Source organism: Coregonus clupeaformis, chromosome 1, assembly GCF_020615455.1.
Source record: "Coregonus clupeaformis isolate EN_2021a chromosome 1, ASM2061545v1, whole genome shotgun sequence".
Classification (NCBI taxonomy): Eukaryota; Metazoa; Chordata; class Actinopteri; order Salmoniformes; family Salmonidae; genus Coregonus; species Coregonus clupeaformis.
Genome location: NC_059192.1, coordinates 56,412,315 through 56,435,058, shown reverse-complemented (window position 1 = coordinate 56,435,058; position 22,744 = coordinate 56,412,315). Strand labels below are relative to the sequence as shown.

Genomic DNA, 22,744 nt, shown 5'->3' with positions numbered 1-22,744 from the left:
AGAAAATCTGTGGAGGGAGCTGAAGGTTCTAATCCATTTATAACATTTCTGACATGCATTTTTCTGGATTTTTTTGTTGTTATTCTGTCTTCAAATAAACCTACCATTCAAATTATTGACTGATCATGTCTTTGTCAGTGGGAAAATGTACAAAATCAGCAGGGGATCAAATACTTTTTTCCCCTCACTGTACATAAACATAAACCCAAAGAGAGGAGGGAGACAGAAAGAGACAGTGAATACTGTTCAGCTTTTTTGACAGAAAGAGGGTGGAAGAATGTTTTACAAAAAAATTCAAACTGAATTCCATTTGGTGGTTGTTTTCTAGCATCCACAATACAAAAAAAAAGTCATCCACACAGTCCTCCAGAGATTCAGCTGCTCACCCCTATTACAGAGGATGAATAGCACACATTGGACTGGTCAATACCTCAACAGTTTATTGATCCTGCATTCCTTTGCTTAACTCAGATGTGGGCCTGTACTGAACGTTTATCAAGGTTTCATGATTAGTAGGTTACCTTCACACTCAAAATGACCTCAAAGCTATTGGGATTTTGGATAGAAGTTTTAAAAAGTGAAGAAACTTGTTACGGAACCGGTTTACAGTATGTCAGGAGGAAACTAGGGCAGCAGACAAATTACAGTGCAGCCATGTTCTGATTCTGGTCCAACTCCTCAACCCAAAAATAAGGTGACTATGGGACCTTTAGAGGAGTTTCCATTCGAGCGGAGAGCGAAGGGAAAGTGGGCCAACTTGCATATGCCACAATCCCCCAGTAGAATGTCATGATCTCTGTGTTATGTCTTCTGTGGTCCAAGGGTGTGGAGCGGGGAAGATTACTTAGGGTAGAATCTCTGTTTGACTCAGGATCATTTCTGCATAGCTTAAAATGTGTGGGTCAAAACATTTCCCTCAGACAGACACACCTGAGATGATGTTGTAGGAATGCAAGCTCAGCATCATTTTACACCCAACAAAATTAAAGCCTTTATTGAGCTACATTTCAGGAACTGGTGAGAAATGTGATGATTTATTATGTGTTTTTACACTCCACAGAGTACAAACTGTGAAGGCAGCAAAAGATGAGGGAAGAGTGAACCGGATGGGAAAATGGTTTCTAGTGATTTATGATTGCATCCATGAGGAGCAGTAAAGAGCTCTGATGAGTGTGCTAGAGAGTTTGGCAACATTAGGAGTAAGTGTACTTAAACCATCACCATACTTCCATGGGAAACTTTATCTAAAAGACAAATGACTAGCTAAGCTAGTAAATACTGGCTAAAAATACTACACCGCTAGCTGTCAGGAGCTACTGCATCTTGAAGACAGACAACAACTATGACAGGCAATTTCATAAACACATGAAAAATTTGCGGCTTCACGTTACAACTGACTACACACCATCTACAAAGTATTGAGTTGAGATGTAATTATTTCATAATAGAAAAAGTATATTATGATCCCATGGCGAGCCAGAGAGTGCAAAGCATGTTCCTGTTCCCTGCCAGCTTCTCATTGATGAGTGTAATTGTGCTTAAAGGACAGAGAACATAGCTGAGCCACAGATGAACTGTAGGTGTCTGTTGGCACCATGGCACAAACACTAACTCAAACAGACAGGGTTTGTGTCTCCTTAGCAGAAAACAATAATTGAAGAGAGAAATCAGACGAGCCACTAGAAGATTTCATAGAATAGAGAGGAATGAAGGAGTGGATCATGTATACTAACTATTGCTAGATTTCTACAACACTAGTAGCCAAAAAAAAGTACAGTAAAATGTCATAATGTTAGATGATGTATGTTGAAAAACAAACTAATGGAAACCTACAGTACATCACCAAAACACAGCAAGAAACTGTGAATGAAGTCCTCCCGAGTGGCACAGCAGTCTAAGGCACTGCATCTCAGTGTTGCGGCATCACTACAGCCTGGGGATCAAACCCCAGGCTGTGTCACAACCAGCCGTGACAAGGAGTCCCATAGGGAGCGCACAATTGGCCCAGCGTCGTCTGGGTTAGGGGAGGGTTTGGCCGGGGGGGCTTTACTTGGTTCAAGGCGCTCTAGCGACTCCTTGTGGCGGGCCGGGCACCTGCAAGCTGACTTCAGTCATCAGTTGAACGGTGTTTACTCCGACACATTGGTGTAGCTGACTTCCGGGTTAAGCGAGTGGGTGTTAAGAAGCGCGGCTTGGCGGGTCATGTTTCGGAGGAAGCATGACTCGACCTTTGCCTCTCCCGAGCCCATTGGGGAGTTGCAGTGATGAGACAAGATCGTAGTCATGAAATTGGGGAGAAAATAAATACAAATAAATTTAAAAACTGTGAATGAGAGGCTAGGACAACTGGGGGATCATGTAGTAGCAGGAAAAGGCACCCTTATCTCTCTCTCATCATTTTTGGTGGTCATTTCACTCCCCAGTGGCCATCCCTCATTCCTGATCATGACTTCCCCTTCATTCCACCCAGTGCATGTTGGGATTGGGCATGCCGTCTCCTCAGCTGGATCCTATACCCCCCACGGAGGTCGCAAATCTCACTGGCCTGGAAGAAGGACGTCCAGGAGACTCAATCACTCCATCAGTGTTCAGTGTTTTCATCTACAGATCTATAAAGGACACCAGCAAGAGTAGCAGCTGCTATTGCGTCAGCTAATGGGGATCCTAATAAAATACGAAATACCAAGCCTGTGTGAAATTGTCATTCTCAAATTGGGCTACAATAGAATTAAGCTCTAAACTTACTTGCTTACGCAAAAATACAAAACATTGTTCAGATGAGGACTTGGAGATGTTGGTGAAGATAACTAACCCTGTTACTGTAATGTTATAATTGTGGTTGTGAGAGGCAAGTGGAGAATCCATTTCCTGGATCATCCAATGAATCTGCCCTTCTTCCTGTACCTTGTCCCACAATGATAAAATATACATCTACACCATATACTTTCAGTCAGTGCATACAATATGAGGGCTAAACAACACCATAACTGACTAATGGACCATCCTGTATGACTATGTTCAAAGGCCTATAAGGGACTAGTAAAAGGCAGTATCTCCACCCATTCTTTGTGTGGACAGCTGTTGACCGGTGCTCCTCACTGATTAGCACAGACAGTGAGCGAGCCAGAGCCAGCAGCAGTGATCTCTGGACAAAACTAATATTTACAGAGACAGAGACAGAGACAGGGGAGAAGCTATGTTTCCATCAAACCGAGCAGGATAGCAGGATTTTCCTGGCTATTAGCAAGGGCCCCTGGAACAAAGGGTTTCCTCTGCCGCCTTCATCACAGTCACGAGACCTGTAATACAGTCTGGCTGGACAGAACAAGGTTTTACTGGCCATTATGTGGTCGTCTGACCTACCTTCTTAGAAGCACAGTGTAAGTCGCTCAGGATAAGAGCCTCTGCTAACTGTAAAATGCAATTTAACTAAAATGTAAAATGTAATGAGAGAGTTTCAGATAGTGTTTCACAGAGACCTACCATCACTGAGACAGGAGAGCCCACCCTGTTCAGAGTTGTGGCCTCCCCACATTCATGTGTCTTTATGGGTTTCAATTGGAATGTTTGGGATCAGCAGCCCAATAAGTTTCTCTCGAGGGCATTGATGTCCCTCCAACCGATTAAGGGGCAACTTCACCCCACATCCAATCTCTCAGCCTGAGGTCATTTTTTCCTCTCTCACCACTATTCTGCAGGAATTTTGACGCATGTGCGATGGGATTTTCCCTACTTCCGTCAGGCACCAGTGGTCTTTAATGGGACCTTTCAGTTGGGGCTTCCCCTGATTGAAATACACTGAGAGCATTGAGGTTTGACTCCCCATTGAGCACCAGATGGCCATCACAAAAAAATCATGTTGGTCTCATCTCATAGAGAACCTCATAGCAATGTCTTTTGCAACATATTGTAATATATCATAAGTATTATGATCCATTTAGAGGACAGCCGGTCAGTTTGATAGGAAATCCATAGAACCTCTATGGACAGGGTTGGGAAAAGGTGAGTGAAGAAATGTATGCATGGAAAGAAAAATAGCTGCGTGAGATGTTAAAGCGTACAGATTCACTGTTTTTAATACAAGTTCCCGTTACTATAAATTTAAGAGGATTGAGTACATGATCAAACAGCTACTGGAGAATGGTTCTACATCATTGTGCAATGGTGGAACTTACCTGGAGATCAAAGAATTTGCTGTATCTCCTGGAGATGACATGAGAGGTGGAGTCAGAGTATGTGACATTGATGAGGTACACCTACAGAAGAAAACAAACAAGGAAGATTAATTAACAACAAAGTCACATTCATCAAAGACACATAATAACACTTAGTTTTGACTGACCCCAAATTTACATAGAGTATTCCCTTCAGACTAAACTTCAAGAGGTCAAGTTTACTCATTATGCCTGTCTGTCTGCACACACCTCATTTGAATCCTGTGTGGGGTCATAGAGGGGGTCAACAGGTTTTAACCATTTGCCACTTTATTCTGGGTTGATATTCAAACAATTCAAGCAAATAATCCAATATTCACACTTCATTGGCTCTTACTTTGATAGTAACTCGAGCTAGTTAGAATACATTTTCTAGTATTTTACAATCTTGTTTTGTCAGACTCTAGTCTACAGCCATGGCATAAGCTCCACAGGGGGCTGTTGGCTATAACTATATGGCTAGAGTGGGAGCTCTCCCTGGCACTCACTATGTGCCACAAACACTTGGGCACACCCTTTCTTCTACTGCAGATGCAGGAACATATGCTATTGTTCAGCATTTGCATGTGAGTTCTGAGTGTTGTTACACATTGCTACAATCTGTAAAGATGTAAGTGTCCTATTTGAAATCAAGTCTTGATTTTACAGCATAGTTCACTACAGAAATAGTGTGTTGCAGGGTGGAACATGTTCCTGTGCAGTTAATTGAGTGCTGACGGCATGACCAAATGCTTTGGATTATGTGTTTAGAAAACAGTGCCTTAAAGTGTGGTAAATACAGTACCCTTTGAGAATGTCTAAGAGAATGCATAGAGAGTACATGTTTAGCTGTGCAGTAAATGGTAATGTCAGTTCAGACACCTCATTTGTTCGTATGACACACATTTAGTATATTTATTATGGCAGTGTTTTGGGCACTAGAGACTCATTCAACACATCATCAAGAAAGGTCCTCTCAAGCCCAATATAATACTGCTGAATGTACAATACAGATGTAGGATCTTAATTTGAGACAGTTTGATACAGTAGAAAAATAATCCTGCAGCAATATACACTACATGTTTTACAATCCCTGCATTTTAGGAAAGTTCTCCTGGCACATGATGATCAAATTAAGATCCTACATCTGTACAAAACAATCACATTCTGGTGTTGTTATTGGACTGAATAAAATCCAACATGGTATCTGACCATATCCACATCACGCAAGTCAGCATAATATCTGCATGGCTAGCACATTCTCAAGACTTTGTCAAAGGTCAGATTCCACAGAATATCTCCATGCTGGCAGGACATTAAGCAAAAACACCTGACATTAAAGCTATGGTATGTGGAGACTGTTATTACTTATTCTTACTAGCTAAAATCACAAGGACATAGGACTTTGTCCAAGGCAAGTGAAACAAAGGGTTGTCAATACTTGGCAATGTCCCATTTGGTTTATATATAGTATAGATAATCCTTTAGTTTTAACAACATTTATTTTTGGACTGGAGGTGATTGAAATTATCTGAAAGAAACGGTCTTCAATCGCTAAGTACAGCGGTAATAATGTAGTTGCCAAGGGCTCTCTGAGTTATTGTGTCCAGTGTCCCTCTCTCATGCAAGGAAGTCACACTGGAACCTTGGACACAAAAGACAAAGGTTTGCTTCTTTCCTCTCTCTAAAACAGGATAAGCATTTTTCAGTTGCTTAGCTCATAGATAATGAGATTTGATTTATGTTTACCTCACTGGACTTCCCAGGCCAGCAGCATCTCCTAATGTGACACCCCAGGGGGAAGGCTTTGCACTGGGTTTAGGGACCTCAGGGAGTACTGGTTACATTGATCCTCTCTCTGCTTAATTCATTAACTCTGCTTAATTAATCCTATTGGACCTGGTGGACTCATTTATTTTCCTCCATAGAGACTAGCATTGTTCCCACTTGTCCAGGGGGCATTTAATTCTGCAATATGGATAACTGAAGTTCTTACTTATTTTGACAGCAGAATCACCACAAACGTCTAATAAAAGAATAAGCATGTGCACGTATTTACAGTGATAGCTCAGAGAAAACTTCAATTCATTGTTTATGACCATGAAGCACAAGCCAAGTGTCTGACACTGGCAGAGACAAATAGAGTACTCACATAACAAATAGAGTACTCACATAATGTTTGGAGGGATTCCGCCTCTTCTGCACATCCACAACTTTCACTTCAAGGACCGTTCGGAACTGCATCTTGAACTTCAAAAATTATCATACAATCCTGTGATCCAGCTGGCAGAAAAAAATGTAGTAATGTGGGGGCATTTAAGCTTCTCTTATTGTCAAAAATAAAGTTTTAGCAGGTCAATCTATCAAAGCGCAAATCTCCCTAAAAATACATAATGTAGGCCTAAAAGAAACGTCCATGTTTGTCAAGTAAAGTTTGGCGTAGCAACGCGCGTAATGGAGCCAGCTGCCTGTCGCCAGTTATTTTTGCAGAGCAAGAAAAACTGTAAACAGCACACTGAATAGAGGGAGGGTAGCGGATTGGCGAGCGCATAATGCAGAGCACTGCTCAGCCTCAGCCCTCCTTTGAAGAAAGTAGGTTGGACCTTCTGTTCTTCTTGTTGTTCTTCTTCTTCTTTGGTATAATGGCGTTTGCACATTTTGTTTGTGCATGCCGCGTTTATATGTGTTCAATCATTTTACATTTTGTGATACAAAAATAAAAATGATGATACAACATTTTAATATTAATAATAATTGCACCACCAACTAATCCTACACCAATATAGAACTATATATATATATATATATATATATATATATATATATATATATATATATATATATATATATATATTTTATTTTTTATTTTATTTTTTAAATACACCATCCCATTCCACTACTTTGACCCTATCTGCTCCTGCAACATGCCATCGGCCTGGGAGAACGGGACACCACCACTCAACACACCCTCTAACTCTTCTGAAGTCAAATCTTATATACCCAAATACTTCTCTGCAGCTGCCACCACAACATCTATTTGCTGTGATTTACATTCTATTTCTGCGGTACAGTTGATAACCACTGCTATGAACGCTAAGCAGTCAACCTTACTGAAGCACATACAGTGAGGGAAAAAAGTATTTGATCCCCTGCTGATTTGGTATGTTTGCCCACTGACAAAGAAATGATCAGTCTATAATTTTAATCGTAGGTTTATTTGAATAGTGAGAGACAGAATAACAACAAAAAAATCCAGAAAAACGCATGTCAAAAATGTTATAAATTGATTTGCATTTTAATGGGGGAAATAAGTATTTGACCCCCTCTCAATCAGAAAGATTTCTGGCTCCCAGGTGTCTTTTATACAGGTAACGAGCTGAGATTAGGAGCACACTCTTAAAAGGGAGTGCTCCTAATCTCAGCTTGTTACCTGTATAAAAGACACCTGTCCACAGAAGCAATCAATCAATCAGATTCCGAACTCTCCACCATGGCCAAGACCAAAGAGCTCTCCAAGGATGTCAGGGACAAGATTGTAGACCTACACAAGGCTGGAATGGGCTACAAGACCATCGCCAAGCAGCTTGGTGAGAAGGTGACAACAGTTGGTGTGATTATTCGCAAATGGAAGAAACACAAAATAACTGTCAATCTCCCTCGGCCTGGGGCTCCATGCAAGATCTCACCTCGTGGAGTTGCAATGATCATGAGAACGGTGAGTAATCAGCCCAGAACTACATGGGAGGATCTTGTCAATGATCTCATGGCAGCTGGGACCATAGTCAGCAAGAAAACAATTGGTAACACACTACACCGTGAAGGACTGAAATCCTGCAGCGCCCGCAAGGTCCCCCTGCTCAAGAAAGCACATATACAGGCCCGTCTGAAATTTGCCAATGAACATCTGAATGATTCAGAGGAGAACTGGGTGAAAGTGTTGTGGTCAGATGAGACCAAAATGGAGCTCTTTGGCATCAACTCAACTCGCCGTGTTTGGAGGAGAAGGAATGCTGCCTATGACCCCAAGAACACCATCCCCACCGTCAAACATGGAGGTGGAAACATTATGCTTTGGGGGTGTTTATCTGCTAAGGGGACAGGACAACTTCACCGCATCAAAGGGACGATGGACAAGGCCATGTACTGTCAAATCTTGGGTGAGAACCTCCTTCCCTCAGCCAGGGCATTGAAAATGGGTTGTGGATGGGTATTCCAGCATGACAATGAACCAAAACACACGGCAAAGGCAACAAAGGAGTGGCTCAAGAAGAAGCACATTAAGGTCCTGGAGTGGCCTAGCCAGTTTCCAGACCTTGATCCCATAGAAAATCTGTGGAGGGAACTGAAGGTTCGAGTTGCCAAACGTCAGCCTCGAAACCTTAATGACTTGGAGAAGATCTGCAAAGAAGAGTGGGACAAAATCCCTCCTGAGATGTGTGCAAAGCTGGTGGCCAACTACAAGAAACGTCTGACCTCTGTGATTGCCAACAAGGGTTCTGCCACCAAGTACTAAGTCATGTTTTGCAGAGGGGTCAAATACTTTTTTCCCTCATTAAAATGCAAATCAATTTATAACATTTTTTACATGCGTTTTTCTGGATTTTTTTGTTGTTATTCTGTCTCTCACTGTTCAAATAAACCTACCATTAAAATTATAGACTGATCATTTGTTTGTCAGTGGGCAAACGTACACAATCAGCAGGGGATCAAATACTTTTTTCCCTCACTGTATCACTCGTTGGCCTATCTCTCTGTGCTGGCACAGATCCACTACTCACAGGGATCCTCTCAGGATCCCTCACCCTTGACCCATCCTCCTCTACTTTCTTCACTGTCTGATGAGACAAAAATAGAGCTTTTTGGTCTAAACTCCACTCGCCGTGTTTGGAGGAAGAAGAAGGATGAGTACAACCCCAAGAACCCCATCCCAACCGTGAAGCATGGAGGTGGAAACATCATTCTTTGGGGATGTTTTCTGCAAAGGGGACAGGACGACTGCACCGTATTGAGGGAAGGATGGATGGGGCCATGTATCGCGAGATCTTGGCCAACAACCTCCTTCCCTCAGTAAGAGCATTGAAGATGGGTCGTGGCTGGGTCTTCCAGCATGACAACGACCTGAAACACACAGCCAGGGCAACTAAGGAGTGGCTCCGTAAGAAGCATCTAAAGGTCCTGGAGTGGCCTAGCCAGTCTCCAGACCTGAACCCAATAGAAAATCTTTGGAGGGAGCTGAAATCCATATTGCCCAGCGACAGCCCCGAAACCTGAAGGATCTGGAGAAGGTCTGTATGGAGGAGTGGGCCAAAATCCCTGCTGCAGTGTGTGCAAACCTGGTCAAGACCTACAGGAAACGTATGATCTCTGTAATTGCAAACAAAGGTTCCTGTACCAAATATTAAGTTCTGCTTTTCTGATGTATCAAATACTTATGTCATGCAATAAAATGCAAATTAATTACTTAAAAATCATACAATGTGATTTTCTGGATTTTTGTTGTAGATTTCGTTTCTCACAGTTGAAGTGTACCTATGATAACAATTACAGACCTCTACATGCTTTGTAAGTAGGAAAACCTGCAAAATCGGCAGTGTATCAAATACTTGATCTCCCCACTGTATATGTAGATATAACAGCAGAAGGGTTCACACATGGTGTGGATCATATGTATAAATCTATTCCCAAAACCAAAATGTTCAAGAACAAGCCATACATATTCCCACTCTAAGCGGTCAAAGGCTTTCTCTGCATCTATGATAACACTGCACAAGGGGTATCCAGATTGGGAGCCTCAGCAACCACATGAAACAGGCGGTGCATGTTATCAGCTGCCTGATGACCCTTAATAAAGCCTGTTTGGTCAGGATATATGAGCTTCAAAACTTGGCTTCCTCACATATCAAACAAACTGAACAAGCAATTTCTCTCTATGCAGATATATTGCTCTATGTCGCAAACGCTGAGAAATCCCTCCAACCAATAATGTCTATTTTCACAGCATTCAGCTCATGGTCTGGTTACGAGATCAGCGAGTCCAAATCAGCTCTACTACCTCTTAACACTGCTATGGGAAGCGTGCAACTACCACCCATTATCCCAGTGAAGAATCAAATCACCTACTTAGGCCTTACCATATCCCCCTCTATTCACACTACTTGCACAAATAACTATTTAGAAACCTTTCAAAAGGTTCAAAAATACAGAAAAAGATTGTCTGTTATGCCCACTTCTTTGTATAATAGAATCTCAATTATTAAAATGAATGTCCTCCCTCATATCGATTTTATGAGTTCCATATTACCACTGCCTCCTCCTATAGACTATTTGTCTAATCTTGACTCTGTCATAAAGAAGTTCATTTTGAGGGAAAAGAGACCACAGATTAAATATGCAACACTACAGAGAACAAAAGCATCAGGTGGACTTGCAGTTCAAAATGAATACCACCTATCATTCCAAATGAATTTCCTGAAGACCTGTTTAAACCCAAAGGCTTCTGTTCCATGGCATGCTATAGAAGAGTCAATAGTTTATCCAATTATACTGAACAAAAATCTAAACGCAACATGCAACAATTTCAAAGATTTTGCTGAGTTACAGTTCACATAAGGAAATCTATTAATGAAATAAATTCATTAGGCCCTAATCTATGGATATCACATGAATGGGTAGGGGCACAGCCATGGGTGAGCCTGAGAAGGCATAGGTCCACCACCCACTTGGGAGCCAGGCCAAGGCAAACAGAATGAGTTTTTCCTGACAAAATGGCTATATTACGAACAAAGATACTCCTCATTGTCCCCAGCACAATGTGCACCTGTCTAATGATCATGCTGTTTAATCAGCTTCTTAATATGCCACACCTGTCAGGTGGAAGGATTATCTTTACAAAGGATAAAACAAAATGTTTGGCAAAAAGGCAAACTCAGCTCCATCATTAATTGAATCAGATGGCTAATTCATCACAAAACCCACTGATATTGCCAACTACTTCAATTATTTTTTCACTGGCAAGATTAGCAAACAAATGCTGACACTACACATCTAAGTATATCTGAGCAAATTATGAAAGACAAGCATTGTAATTTTGAATTCCATAAAGTGAGTGTGGAAGAGGTGAAAAAATTATTGTTATCTATCAACAATGACAAGCCACTGGGGTCTGACAACTTGGATGGATAATAGCGGACGATATTGCCACTCCTACTTGCTATATCTTTAATTTAAGCCTACTAGAAAGTGCGTGCCCTCAGGCAAACGGTTTGCTGATGTCAACGTTATGAACAGAGTGCCCCATGGTGGTGGTGGGGTTATGGTAATCTGCAGGCATAAGCTACGGACAAAGAACACAATTGCATTTTATCGATGGCAATTTGAATGCACAGATATACCGTGACAAGATCCTGAGGCCCATTGTCTTGCCATTCATCCGCCACCATCACCTCATGTTTCAGCATTATAATGCACGGCTCCATTTCAGAAGGATCTGTACACAATTCCATTGAAGAGGTGTGGGACAACATTCCATAGGCCACAATCAACTCTATGCGAAGGAGATGCAAGAGGCAAATGGTGGTCTGATCAGCTACTAAACTGGTTTTCTGATCCACACCCCTACTTTTTTTTATTTTTTATCTTTGACCAACATATGCATATCTGTATTCCCAGTCATGTGAAATCCATAGATTAGGGCCCAATGAAATTATTTCAATTGACTGATTTCCTTATATGAACTGTAACTCAGTAAAATCTTTGAAATTGTTGCATGTTGCATTTATATTTTTGTTCAGTGTATATTTGGATCATTTAAAAACCTCAATCACCAATTAATTTATCAGAAATTCTGCCATAGAACCTATCTAACCCCTCAAAAAAGACATCACATGGCTATTAGTCCATCGGTTTTATGTGAATTCTGCTCCACAGGGGACCTTGGTACTTTTCTATGGGAAAGTCAACAATATAATCTCTGTATTTATAGACCAAATATTGCCATTAGATCCAATAGTTCTGAAATGCAAGAACCACAGCTGCTAAGAAAATGTATGTATGTATTGTGATGTATTGTTCATGCAAAGTATATTTATATATTTGTGTTTTCATTTCACGATAGGTTTTACATATGCTATCAGATTTCTGGGTGGGGATGGGTATTTTTGAAATAAACATACAGTGCCTTCAGAAAGTATTGACTTTTTCCACATTTAGTTGTTTTACAGGCTGCATTTAAAATTGATACATTTATATATTTTTGTCACTGGCCTTCACACAATACCCCTTAATGTCACAGTGGAATTATGTTTTTAGAAATGTTTACAGATTAATTAAAAATGAAAAGCTGAAATGTCTTAAGTCAATAGGTATTCAACCCCTTTGTTATGGCAAGCCTAAATAAGTTCAAGAGTAAAAATTTGCTTAACAAGTCACATAATAAGTTGCATGGACTCACTCGGTGTGCAATAATAGTGTTTAACATGATTCTTGAATGACTACCTCATCTCTGTACGATACACATACAATTATCCGTAAGGTCCCTCAGTCGAGCAGTGAATTTCAAACACAGATTCAACCACAAAGACCAGGGAGGTTTTCCAATGCTTCGCAAAGAAGGGCACCTATTGGTAGATGAGTAAAAATACAAAATCAGACATTAAATATCACTTTGAGCATGGTGAAGTTAATAATTACACTTTGGATGGTGTATCAATACACCCAGTCACTACAAGAAAAACAGGCGTCCTTCCTAATTCAGTTGACTGAGAGGAAGGAAACCACTCAGTGATTTCACCATGAGGTCAATGGAGACTTTAAAACAGTTACAGAGTTGAATGGCTGTGATAGGTGAAAACTGAGAATGGATCAACAACGTTGTAGTTACTCCACAATACTAACCTAAATGACAGAATGAAAAGAAGTAAGCCTGTACAGAATATAAATATTCCAAAACATGCATCTTGTTTGCAATAAGGCACTAAAGTAATACTGCAAAAAATGTGGCAAAGAAGTGAACTTTATGTTCTGAATATAACGTGTTATGTTTGGGGCAAATCCCACTCAACACTGAGTACCACTCTTCATATTTTCAAGCATAGTGGTGGCTGCATCATGTTTTGGGTATGCTTGTCATCGGCACGGACTAGGGAGTTTTTTAGGATAAAAGGAAACGGAATAGAGCTAAGCACAGGCAGAATCCTAGAAGAAAACCTGATTCAGTCTGCTTTCCAAAAGACACTGTGAGACAAATTCACCTTTCAGCAGGACAATACCCTAAAGCACAAAGCCAAATATACACTGGAGGTGCTTGAATGTTCCTGAGTGGCCTAGTTACAGTTTTGTCTTAAATCGGCTTGAAAATCTATGGCAAGACTTGAAAATGTCTGTCTAGCAATGATCAACAACCAACTTGACAGAGCTTGAAGAATTTAAAAAATATTAATGTGAAAATATTTTACAATCCAGGTGTGCAAAGCTCTTAGAGACTTACCCAGAAAGTATCACAGCTGTAATCACTATCAAAGGTTACTCTAGGCCTCCCGAGGGGCTCAGCGGTCTAAGGCACTGCAGTGCTTGAGGCGTCACTACAGATCCGGGTTCGATCCCGGGCTGTGTCGCAGCCAGCTGCGACCGGGAGACCCGTGAGGCGACACACAATTGTCCAGGTTAGGGGAGGGTTTGGCCGCCGGGATGTCCTTGTCCCATCGCGCTCTAGCGACTCCTGTGGCAGGCCGGGTGCATGCATGCTGACACGTCGTCAGTTGGACGGTGTTTCCTCCGACACATTGGTGCGGCTTGCTTCCGTGTTAAGTGGGCAGTATGTCAAGAAGCAGTGTGGCAGGGTCGTGTTTCGGAGGACACATGGCTCTCGACCTTCGCCTCACCCGTGTCCGTACGGGAGTTGCAGCGATGGGACAAGACTGTAACTACCAATTGAATAATTCAAAGGTTACTCTAACATGTATTGACTCAGGGATGTGAATACTTAAGTAAATAAGATATTTCTGTATTTAATTTTCAATAAATTAGATACATTTCTGAAAAAATATTGAATCCATTTTGAATTCAGGCTTTAACACAACAAATGTGTAATAAGTCAAGGGGTATGAATACTTTCTGAAGGGACTCAGTATATACACTGAGTATACAAAACATTAGGAACACCTGCTCTTCCATGACATAGACTGACCAGGTGAATCCAAGTGAAAGCTATGATCCCTTATTAATGTCACTTGTTAAATCCACTTCAATCAGTGTAAATGAAGGAGAGGATACAGGTTAAAGAAGGATTTTAAAGCCTTGAGACAATTGAGACATGTGTGCCATTCAGAGGGTGAATGGACAAGACAAAAGATTTAAGTGCCTTTGAACGGGGTATTGTAATAGGTGCCAGGCGCACTGGTTTGTGTTTGTCAAGAACTGCTGCGCTGCTGGGGTTTTCACACTCAACAGTTTCCCGTGTGTATCAAGAATGGTCACCACCCAAAGGACATCCAGCCAACTTGACACAACTGTGGGAAGCTGTGGGAAGCAATGACTGTAAGTCGCTTTGATAAAAGCGTCTGCTAAATGGCAAATTTATTTTTATTTTTTCTTTTTTTTTTTCTTTTTTTTTTTTATTGGGATCAACATGGGCCAGCATCCTTGTGGAATCCTAGGCGGCAGGTAGCTTAGTGGTTAAGAGCGTTGTGCCAGTAACCGAAAGGTCGCTGGTTCTAATCGCCGACTAGGTGAAAAATCTGTCGATGTGCCCTTGAGCAAGGCACTTAACCCTAATTGCTCCTGTAAGTCGCTCTGGATAAGAGCGTCTGCTAAATGACGTAAATGTAAAATGAATGCTTTCATCACCTTGTAGAGTCCATGCCCTGATGAATTGAGGCTGTTCTGAGGGCAAAAGGTGCTTCAACTCAATATTAGGAAGGTGTTCCTAATGTATTGTACACTCAATGTATATGATGTATTGTATGAATCCTATGAATTGAAATAATAAAAACTTGATATAAAAAATTTAATAAAATAAAGACATTCCAACTTGTCTCAACATTCCTTATCAGCCTGTGAACATTATATTGCATAGATTAGACTCTGATACATCAAGACATATAAAGGGGTGAAAAACATAGAAAGCTACATTTTTGGAGAGGTTATCATATATCAATTTGATCAGGGCCTTTGGGGAACAATTTAATACCATTAAACCTTTGCCACCCCAAAGTGGACACATTTTTGGTCTGGCCCATAGACTAAAAGAGTGCTCGAGAATGTCACAAGGTGGCGCAAATTGCATGGCTTTCAATAAAAAACGTACATCACTTGAGTTAGGGCAGGGAAGGTAACGGTCAATGTAGTGGACTAAACTCCACTCCATGGTGAAGGAAGTTTCTGATGACTCCACCAACGGAGTGCAGCAGAGACCAGGCTTTGTGGAATCTAGCTCCGACTACATCGATTTGCCCATGGTCAATACTTTAAAAAACAAATAAAATGAAACGCTTACCTTGTACCTGTGTTTGTCCTCTGTAGTTGCATCCCTTTCTTTGTTTGCTGAAATCCATACTTTTTCAATAAACATTAATCAAATACAACCACCGACTGTTTCCTTGCTGGGATTCAATTGGCACATACACATTTGCCTGAGTTGCCATCTTAGAGCAGCAGCAATGAGCAAACAGTCAGTCAGTGGTTGTATTTGATTAACGTTTTTTAAAAAGGTATGGATTTCAGCAAACAAAGAAAGGCATGCAACTACAAGGTAGGCGCTTCATTATTATTATTTTTTAAAGTATTGACCTTGGGCAAATTGATGTAGTCAGAGCTAGAGTCCACAAAGCCTTGTATCTGTTCCACTCCTTTGATGGAGCCATCAGAAAATTCCTTCACCATGGAGTGAGTGGAGTTTAGTCCGCTAGGGTTAATACAATAAAAGATAAATAAAGTCAGTGAATAACAAAACATGGACATAAGATTTGATGATGAATGCGAACTAGATTTAGAATTTAATTGGGATCATATTTAGGCCTAGGATAATTGCACTATAATTACAATTTCAAGGTTGTTAAAATTAAAGTTAGGTAACTGAATTTAACTAATTGATGTGAAGAAAACTGAATTTGAGTTGAATGTTATTTATAATGGAGTTGGATGGAATTTATCATGCTTTGTTTGGCCATGGCTAAGCTTCAATTAGCATTGCGGCTGCACATCATGGGTAAGCGCTTTCCACAACATATAGGGCGTGCTCCTCTGCCCAGGCATTGCTGTCCATGCCAGATCTTATGCCGCGTTCTCGTGCTAGTCGGAACTAGGAAACTCTGAACTTTCCGACTTGCTAACTGGTTGTAGTTATACACGTGCCGCGTTCAACGAATCAGCAAGTTGGACATTTCCGAGTTTCCTAGGTCCGACTAGCATGTGAACGTGGCATTACAATGCCAGGATAGGTATTTTACATATCAGCTAACCACATCATATGTTATGCCGTGTTCAAAACAACTGGGAACTCTGAAAAATACGAGGTCAAATCATGACATCAGTAATCTTCAGGTCGTAAAGTCGGAGCTCTAGAAAGAAGCCAGAGTTGACTTGCCTAGTTAAATCAAGGTTAAATAAAAAATAAATGTAAAAAAAAAAGCCCCAGATCCCGAGTTGGAATTCCGAGTTGGATGAACGTTCAAATCGATTTTTTCCCAGTCGGAGCTCGTTTTATTTCCGAGTTCCCAGTTGTTTTGAACGCACTAAAGTCAGAGATATCTGAGTTCCGAGTTGTTGAAACGCGGCATTAGCAAACTGTGAGTCGATGACGTGTACACAACCATTGGTTGATGCATGTAACGTCTGAGCAGGGGAATGCGACCACAGCAAAAACTCTATCATCGGTTCTGAAGTTGGTTCCCAATGAAGGAATAACCCCTATTATAAACCAACTGGCAGAAAATGTAATGTGAAGAAATGGCCACACCATAAAGGACTACCGACTCATGGAGCTTCAAGTCTGAGAACTTAATTTAATTCTCGCGTTTATTTTTATTTCCTGTGACGACCGTTTTCAAAGCTTGCGTTGTTGGACCGTGACTCCCGGTTTAGCATGTATTTGAAGGGAGTTTCATGAAAATGCTAACGCTAACTTCAGGATGATGCCAGTCTGTTGAGATCCATATTGAGCCGGTTGTTACATTGTCATGTGTGTATTTGGGCAGTAACCATCCCAAGACGACTCCTCTCGTGCAGTTCCCTTAATTAATGTAGCCAACGAGTTATGTGACCTGTTACATTGTATTTCTGTATTTGCCTGACAACTCAAACTGAATTCTTCCGCTGCTCTGTTTGCTACATAGTGGAGAATAAACTAACCTCTGTGGGCGTGGTGTAGCGTTTGGCCAGAGCAAGGAGTCTGGTTAGTCAGGCAATCTCTGGATGTGTAAATGTTACAATAATGTGCAATGGATGTTTCAGCTCGTGTTAATGCCAGTAATGAATTATAGCCTATTTCTTATTCTTATTATTGGGTTTAGAGATGGATCGGGTTCAAGTCCGGGCTCTGGCTGGGCCACTCAAGGACATTCAGAGACTTGTCCCGAAGCCACTCTTGCGTTATCTTGGCTGTGTGCTTAGGGTCGTTGTCCTGTTGGAAGGTGAACCTTCACCCCAGTCTGAGGTCCTGAGTGCTCTGGAGTACGTTTTCATCAAGGATCTCTCTGTACTTTGCTCCGTTCATCTTTCCCTCGATCCTGACTAGTCTCCTAGTCCCTGCCGTTGAAAAACATCCCCACAGCATGATGCTGCCACCACCATGCTTCACTGTAGGGATGGTGCCAGGTTTCCTCCAGATGTGACACTTGGCTTTCAGCCAAAGAGTTAAATATTGGTTTCATCAGACCAGAGAATCTTGTTTCTCATGGTCTGAGAGTCCTTTAGGTGCCATTTGGCAAACTCAAAGCGGGCTTTCATGTGCCTTTTACTGAGGAGTGGCTTCCGTCTGGCCACTATACTATAAAGGCCTGATTGGTGGAGTGCTGCAGAAATGGTTGTCCTTCTGGAAGGTTCTTCCATCTCCACAGAGGAACTCTGGAGCTCTGTCAGAGTGACCATAGGGTTCTTGGTCACCTCCCTGACCAAGGCCCTTCTCCCCCGATAGCTCAGTTTGGCCGGGCCATCAGATCTTTGGAAGAGTCTTGGTGGTTCCAAACTCCTTGGGGACCTTCAATGCTGCAGAATTTTTCTGGTACCCTTCCCCAGATCAATCCTGTTTCGGAGCTCTACGGACAATTTTTGCTCTGAGATGCACTGTAAACTGTGGGACCTTATATAGACAGGTGTGTGCCTTTCCAAATCATGTCCAATCAATTGAATTTACCACAGGTGGACTCCAATCAAGTTGTAGAAATATCTCAAGGATGATCAATGGAAACAGGATGCACCTGAGCTCAATTTCGAGTCTCATAGCAAACAGTCTGAATACTTATGTAAAAAGTCAAGGGGTCTGAATACTTTCCAAATGCACTGTAGATAGATGAAATCTCAAGTCAAAATCTTCTTTATAAATACTTACATGTTTAAGCCTTTCTTTTCACATTTACATTTTAGTCATTTAGCAGACGCTCTTATCCAGAGCGATTTACAGTTAGTGAGTGCATACATTATTTTTTTATTTTTCATACTGGCCCCCTGTGGGAATTGAACACACAACCCTGGCGTTGCAAACGCCATGCTCTACCAACTGAGCTACATCCCTGCCGGCCATTCCCTCCCCTACCCTGGACGACGCTGGGCCAATTCTGCGCCGCCCCATGGGTCTCCCGGTCCCCGGTTTCTCTTCCCCCCCTACTCTTTCACCCTTCTTAGCTCCAATGAAAATTTTGTCAAAAGCGACATTTGCACTTTTCTGAGCATGGTTATGTTTTACCACTTTTAAATTAGCTTGGGCAAATTATAGTGTTTATTTTCAAACCAATTGCAAGTACAACACATATAAAGAACCCAGTGCCTAAATTAATTGACATAGTTGTGAGCCTGCTTTTCTCCAGACTTGCTATGTTACCTGCTCAGTGCTCCCCTGTGATATTTTGCACTAAAATGCCTGGACATTTGTACAACCCATTTAATACCATCAAACAAAATGTACTTTTTTGGGTAAATCATAAAGTGCTCATTCACGTGATGTCCCTAGGGTTCAGCCCAGCTGAACTGGTGTTTGGACAAACAGTGAGAGGACCTATGAAAGTCCTTAAGGATCCATTTTTATCGCAAGAGTTGTGTGCGAAAGACAATGTGTTGGACTGCGTTAGTCGCTTTCGTGAGCGCCTACATAATAATAATAATAATATGCCATTTAGCAGACGCTTTTATCCAAAGCGACTTACAGTCATGCGTGCATACATTTTTTTATTTTTTTGTGTATGGGTGGTCCCGGGGATCGAACCCACTACCTTGGCGTTACAAGCGCCGTGCTCTACCAGCTGAGCTACAGAGGACCACATGGTGCCTGTGCTCTGGCAAAGGAAGCGCTGTCTTCCTCACAGAGACGTATGAAACGGCACTATGACAAACAGGCTGTTTCTCGATCACTGCAGCCAGGTGACCAAGTTCTTGTATTGTTGCCTGTACCAGGAGCGTCACTGTCAGCACGTTTCTCTGGTCCTTATGTAATTGAAAGGAAACTAAGTGAAACTGATTACGTGATACAGACTCCAGATAGAAAACGCCAATCTCGTGTGTGCCACATTAACATGTTGAAGACATACCACACCAGACCCATCACCCAGATAGACAGTCCAGAGAAACTGACTGTCTCTATTGCTGCTGCGGCTGTAGTGGGAGGTCATGTTAATGATGTTAACGGAGATGGGCTAGATTGCCCAATTCAGAGATGCTGCTGTCTCTCCCGTCAAGTCTCGTTCATTTAATGTAGGGACAGACAGATGATATTGTGAGGCTATTACACAGCTTTCCATGTCTTTTTAATGATGTTCCTACATGCACAAATGTGTTAGAACATGACATTAATGTTGGCAACGCTGCCCCTATCGTGTCAATGTCTATAAAATAAACATAATGAGGGATGAGGTGGTTATTTGCTGGAGAATGACCTGGCTATGCCAAGTTCAAGTCCTTGGAGTTCGTGCATTCTGGTTCCCAAACCTGATGGCACATCCAGGTTATGTACGGATTATCGAAAGGTAAATTCTGTCACAGTGCCCGACTCGTTCCCGTTACCCAGACTGGACGACTGTATTGACACTGTTGGTGCTGCTACTCATGTAACCCAAGCTAGATCTTCTAAAAGGTTACTGGCAGGTGCCGTTAACCTCACATGCATCTGACATCTCTGCCTTTGTGACCCCAGACAACTTGCTACAATATGCTGTCATGGCGTTTGGGATGGGGAACGCACCAGCCACTTTCCAACGCCTGGTTAACACAGTATTGGTTGGAGTTCCTAATTGCAGTGCCTACCTTGATGATCTGGTAATTTATTCAACCGAGTGGTCAGATCATATTAACACTCTAACGATAGTGTGTGAACGTCTAGCAGCCGCTTCTCTAACCCTGAATTTAGCAAAGTGCAAGTTTGGGAAGGCCACTGTTACTTATCTCGGCAAACAGATCGGCCATGGTCAGGCGCGCCCTGTTGATGCCAAGGTCTCGGCTATAACTTCATTTCCCGCACCTACCACCAGAAGAGAGCTACGCCGCTTTTTAGGAATGGTTGGCTACTACCGTAGTTTCTGTAAAAATGTCTCTGCGGTAGTTGCTCCATTAACGGATTTGCTCAGTCCTGCGAGAATATTTGTATGGTCTGCCGATTGTCACACTGCTTTCAACACTGCTAAAGCACTCTTATGTCATACCCCTGTTCTTGCTGCTCCAGATTTTGAATGGCCGTTTAAACTTGAGGTAGATGCTAGTGCCAGAGGTGCTGGTGCTGTTCTACTGCAGCCGGACCAGAGTGGACCATCCTGTCTGTTATTTTTCTCGGAAATTTAACAAATGTCAGATTAACTATTCAACCATTGAACAAGAAGCTCTAGCTTTGTTGTTAGCTCTGCAGTACTTCGAAGTCTATGTTGTTTCCAGTGCACTACCAGTGATAGTGTATACTGACCATAACCCCTTAGTTTTTCTCCACCGTATGTACAACCAGAACCAGCACGTTATGCGTTGGGCACTTATTGTGCAAAATTATAATTTGGAGATCCGCCACAAAAAGGGTTTGGATAATGTGATGGCAGATGCTTTGTCTCGTGTTTAGAGATGTATGATTTATTTTCTATGCTGTGAGGATGCCATTGCTCTGTGGATTCGTTTTGTATTCTTTATAGTACTTGAGTCGCAAACCGTTGAATGTTTGCTCTTTTAAGGGTGGGAGTGTTACGGATACAGGTATTCTGTATGTGTATTTGTGTTTTTCCTCTCCTTCTGCCCTAATCACAGGTGTCCTTTGTGTTCCTGATTGGTGATCATTGGTGTGTCCCACCTGTCAGTCATCAATTCATCTGCTGATTGCTAAGGTGGACAAATCAGTGGACACTCCTCCTGATTGCACCACCTGTTTCTGGTTGTCCTTACCTAATCACATCACACCTCCCCTGGTTTAAATACCCAGTCAGTTGTGTTTCTCACAAATTAGGCTACACAGAAACAAACTGCTTTTCACAGACCTTTTTGATAGACAGACTACCTTTGTTCCTTCATACACCACATAGTCATAGCCCATACATCTCACCTTGTCCTGGTCCATGTGAGTACGTATTACTGTGGTGTCTTGTTTGCTATTGTCTAGTCACTTGTTTGCTGTTTAGTCCCTATTGTACTTATGTTTGTTTGTGCCTGGGAAAAGGGGACTTTTAGCAAGTCGCCCTTGGGCATACACTACCCGTAGGAAAACTTTTGTCTAAAAACACTAGTTAGACCTGAGTTTACCACCCACTGCGTTTTTGTATAGTTAGTAGCAAGATAGCGGTTCTTGAGGCAGGCAGGATCAGTTTAGGGGTTTTTGAATTTATTATTTCATTCCTTGGGTCCAGCTCAGAACCTTTCCCCAAAACGTTTACCGTGTGTTTTTAAATAAACGTCTTGTTTGACGGTAGGATTGGTTGTCAGTGTATTTTGTTCTCACTGTTCCTTTTCACTAGTCTAATTCGCATGAGTTATGTTACGGGTCTCTTTACCATCCACCCTAGACTTTTAAAGCCACGGGGTTCGTAACATACAGTATTTATGGAATTGTGATTTATTTTAAATACTGTGCTACTGAATTATTGAATCAATCAAATCCTCCTGTATATTAGAACGAATGTCCCCACTTTCTGCATATTGTAATCACTAGATGGTTCTTGTTAGACTTCTGGGTTTGGTCTTCACGTCAATTACATTTCCTGTTAAAAATAAACTAAAGCTTATGGTCTTTGGCGTTACTTTGAACACATACTGTAGATGGCTAGTTTACGTTGTAAGCGTTGATCATACTTTTGCACTGTTTTATGTGAACTAAGAATATACAGTAATGGACTGTCATTTTACAGTCAGGAAGAAAATTATGGTCTACTTGGATTATTTAT

General features: G+C 41.7%; 1 protein-coding gene across 1 annotated transcript in view; it reads right to left on the bottom strand.

The window, feature by feature from the left end:
- LOC121534592 (SH3 and PX domain-containing protein 2A-like) overlaps positions 1-6,724 on the bottom strand; it is a 40,910-nt gene extending 34,186 nt beyond the window's left edge. The window contains exons 1-2 of the mRNA XM_041841496.1: positions 6,366-6,724; positions 4,176-4,256 (exon numbers count right to left, since the gene is read on the bottom strand). Of these exons, the coding sequence (XP_041697430.1) occupies positions 4,176-4,256; positions 6,366-6,437 (153 nt within the window). The 5' untranslated portion in view covers positions 6,438-6,724. The remainder of the gene's footprint in view (positions 1-4,175; positions 4,257-6,365) is intronic.
- Positions 6,725-22,744: the final 16,020 nt, after the last annotated feature.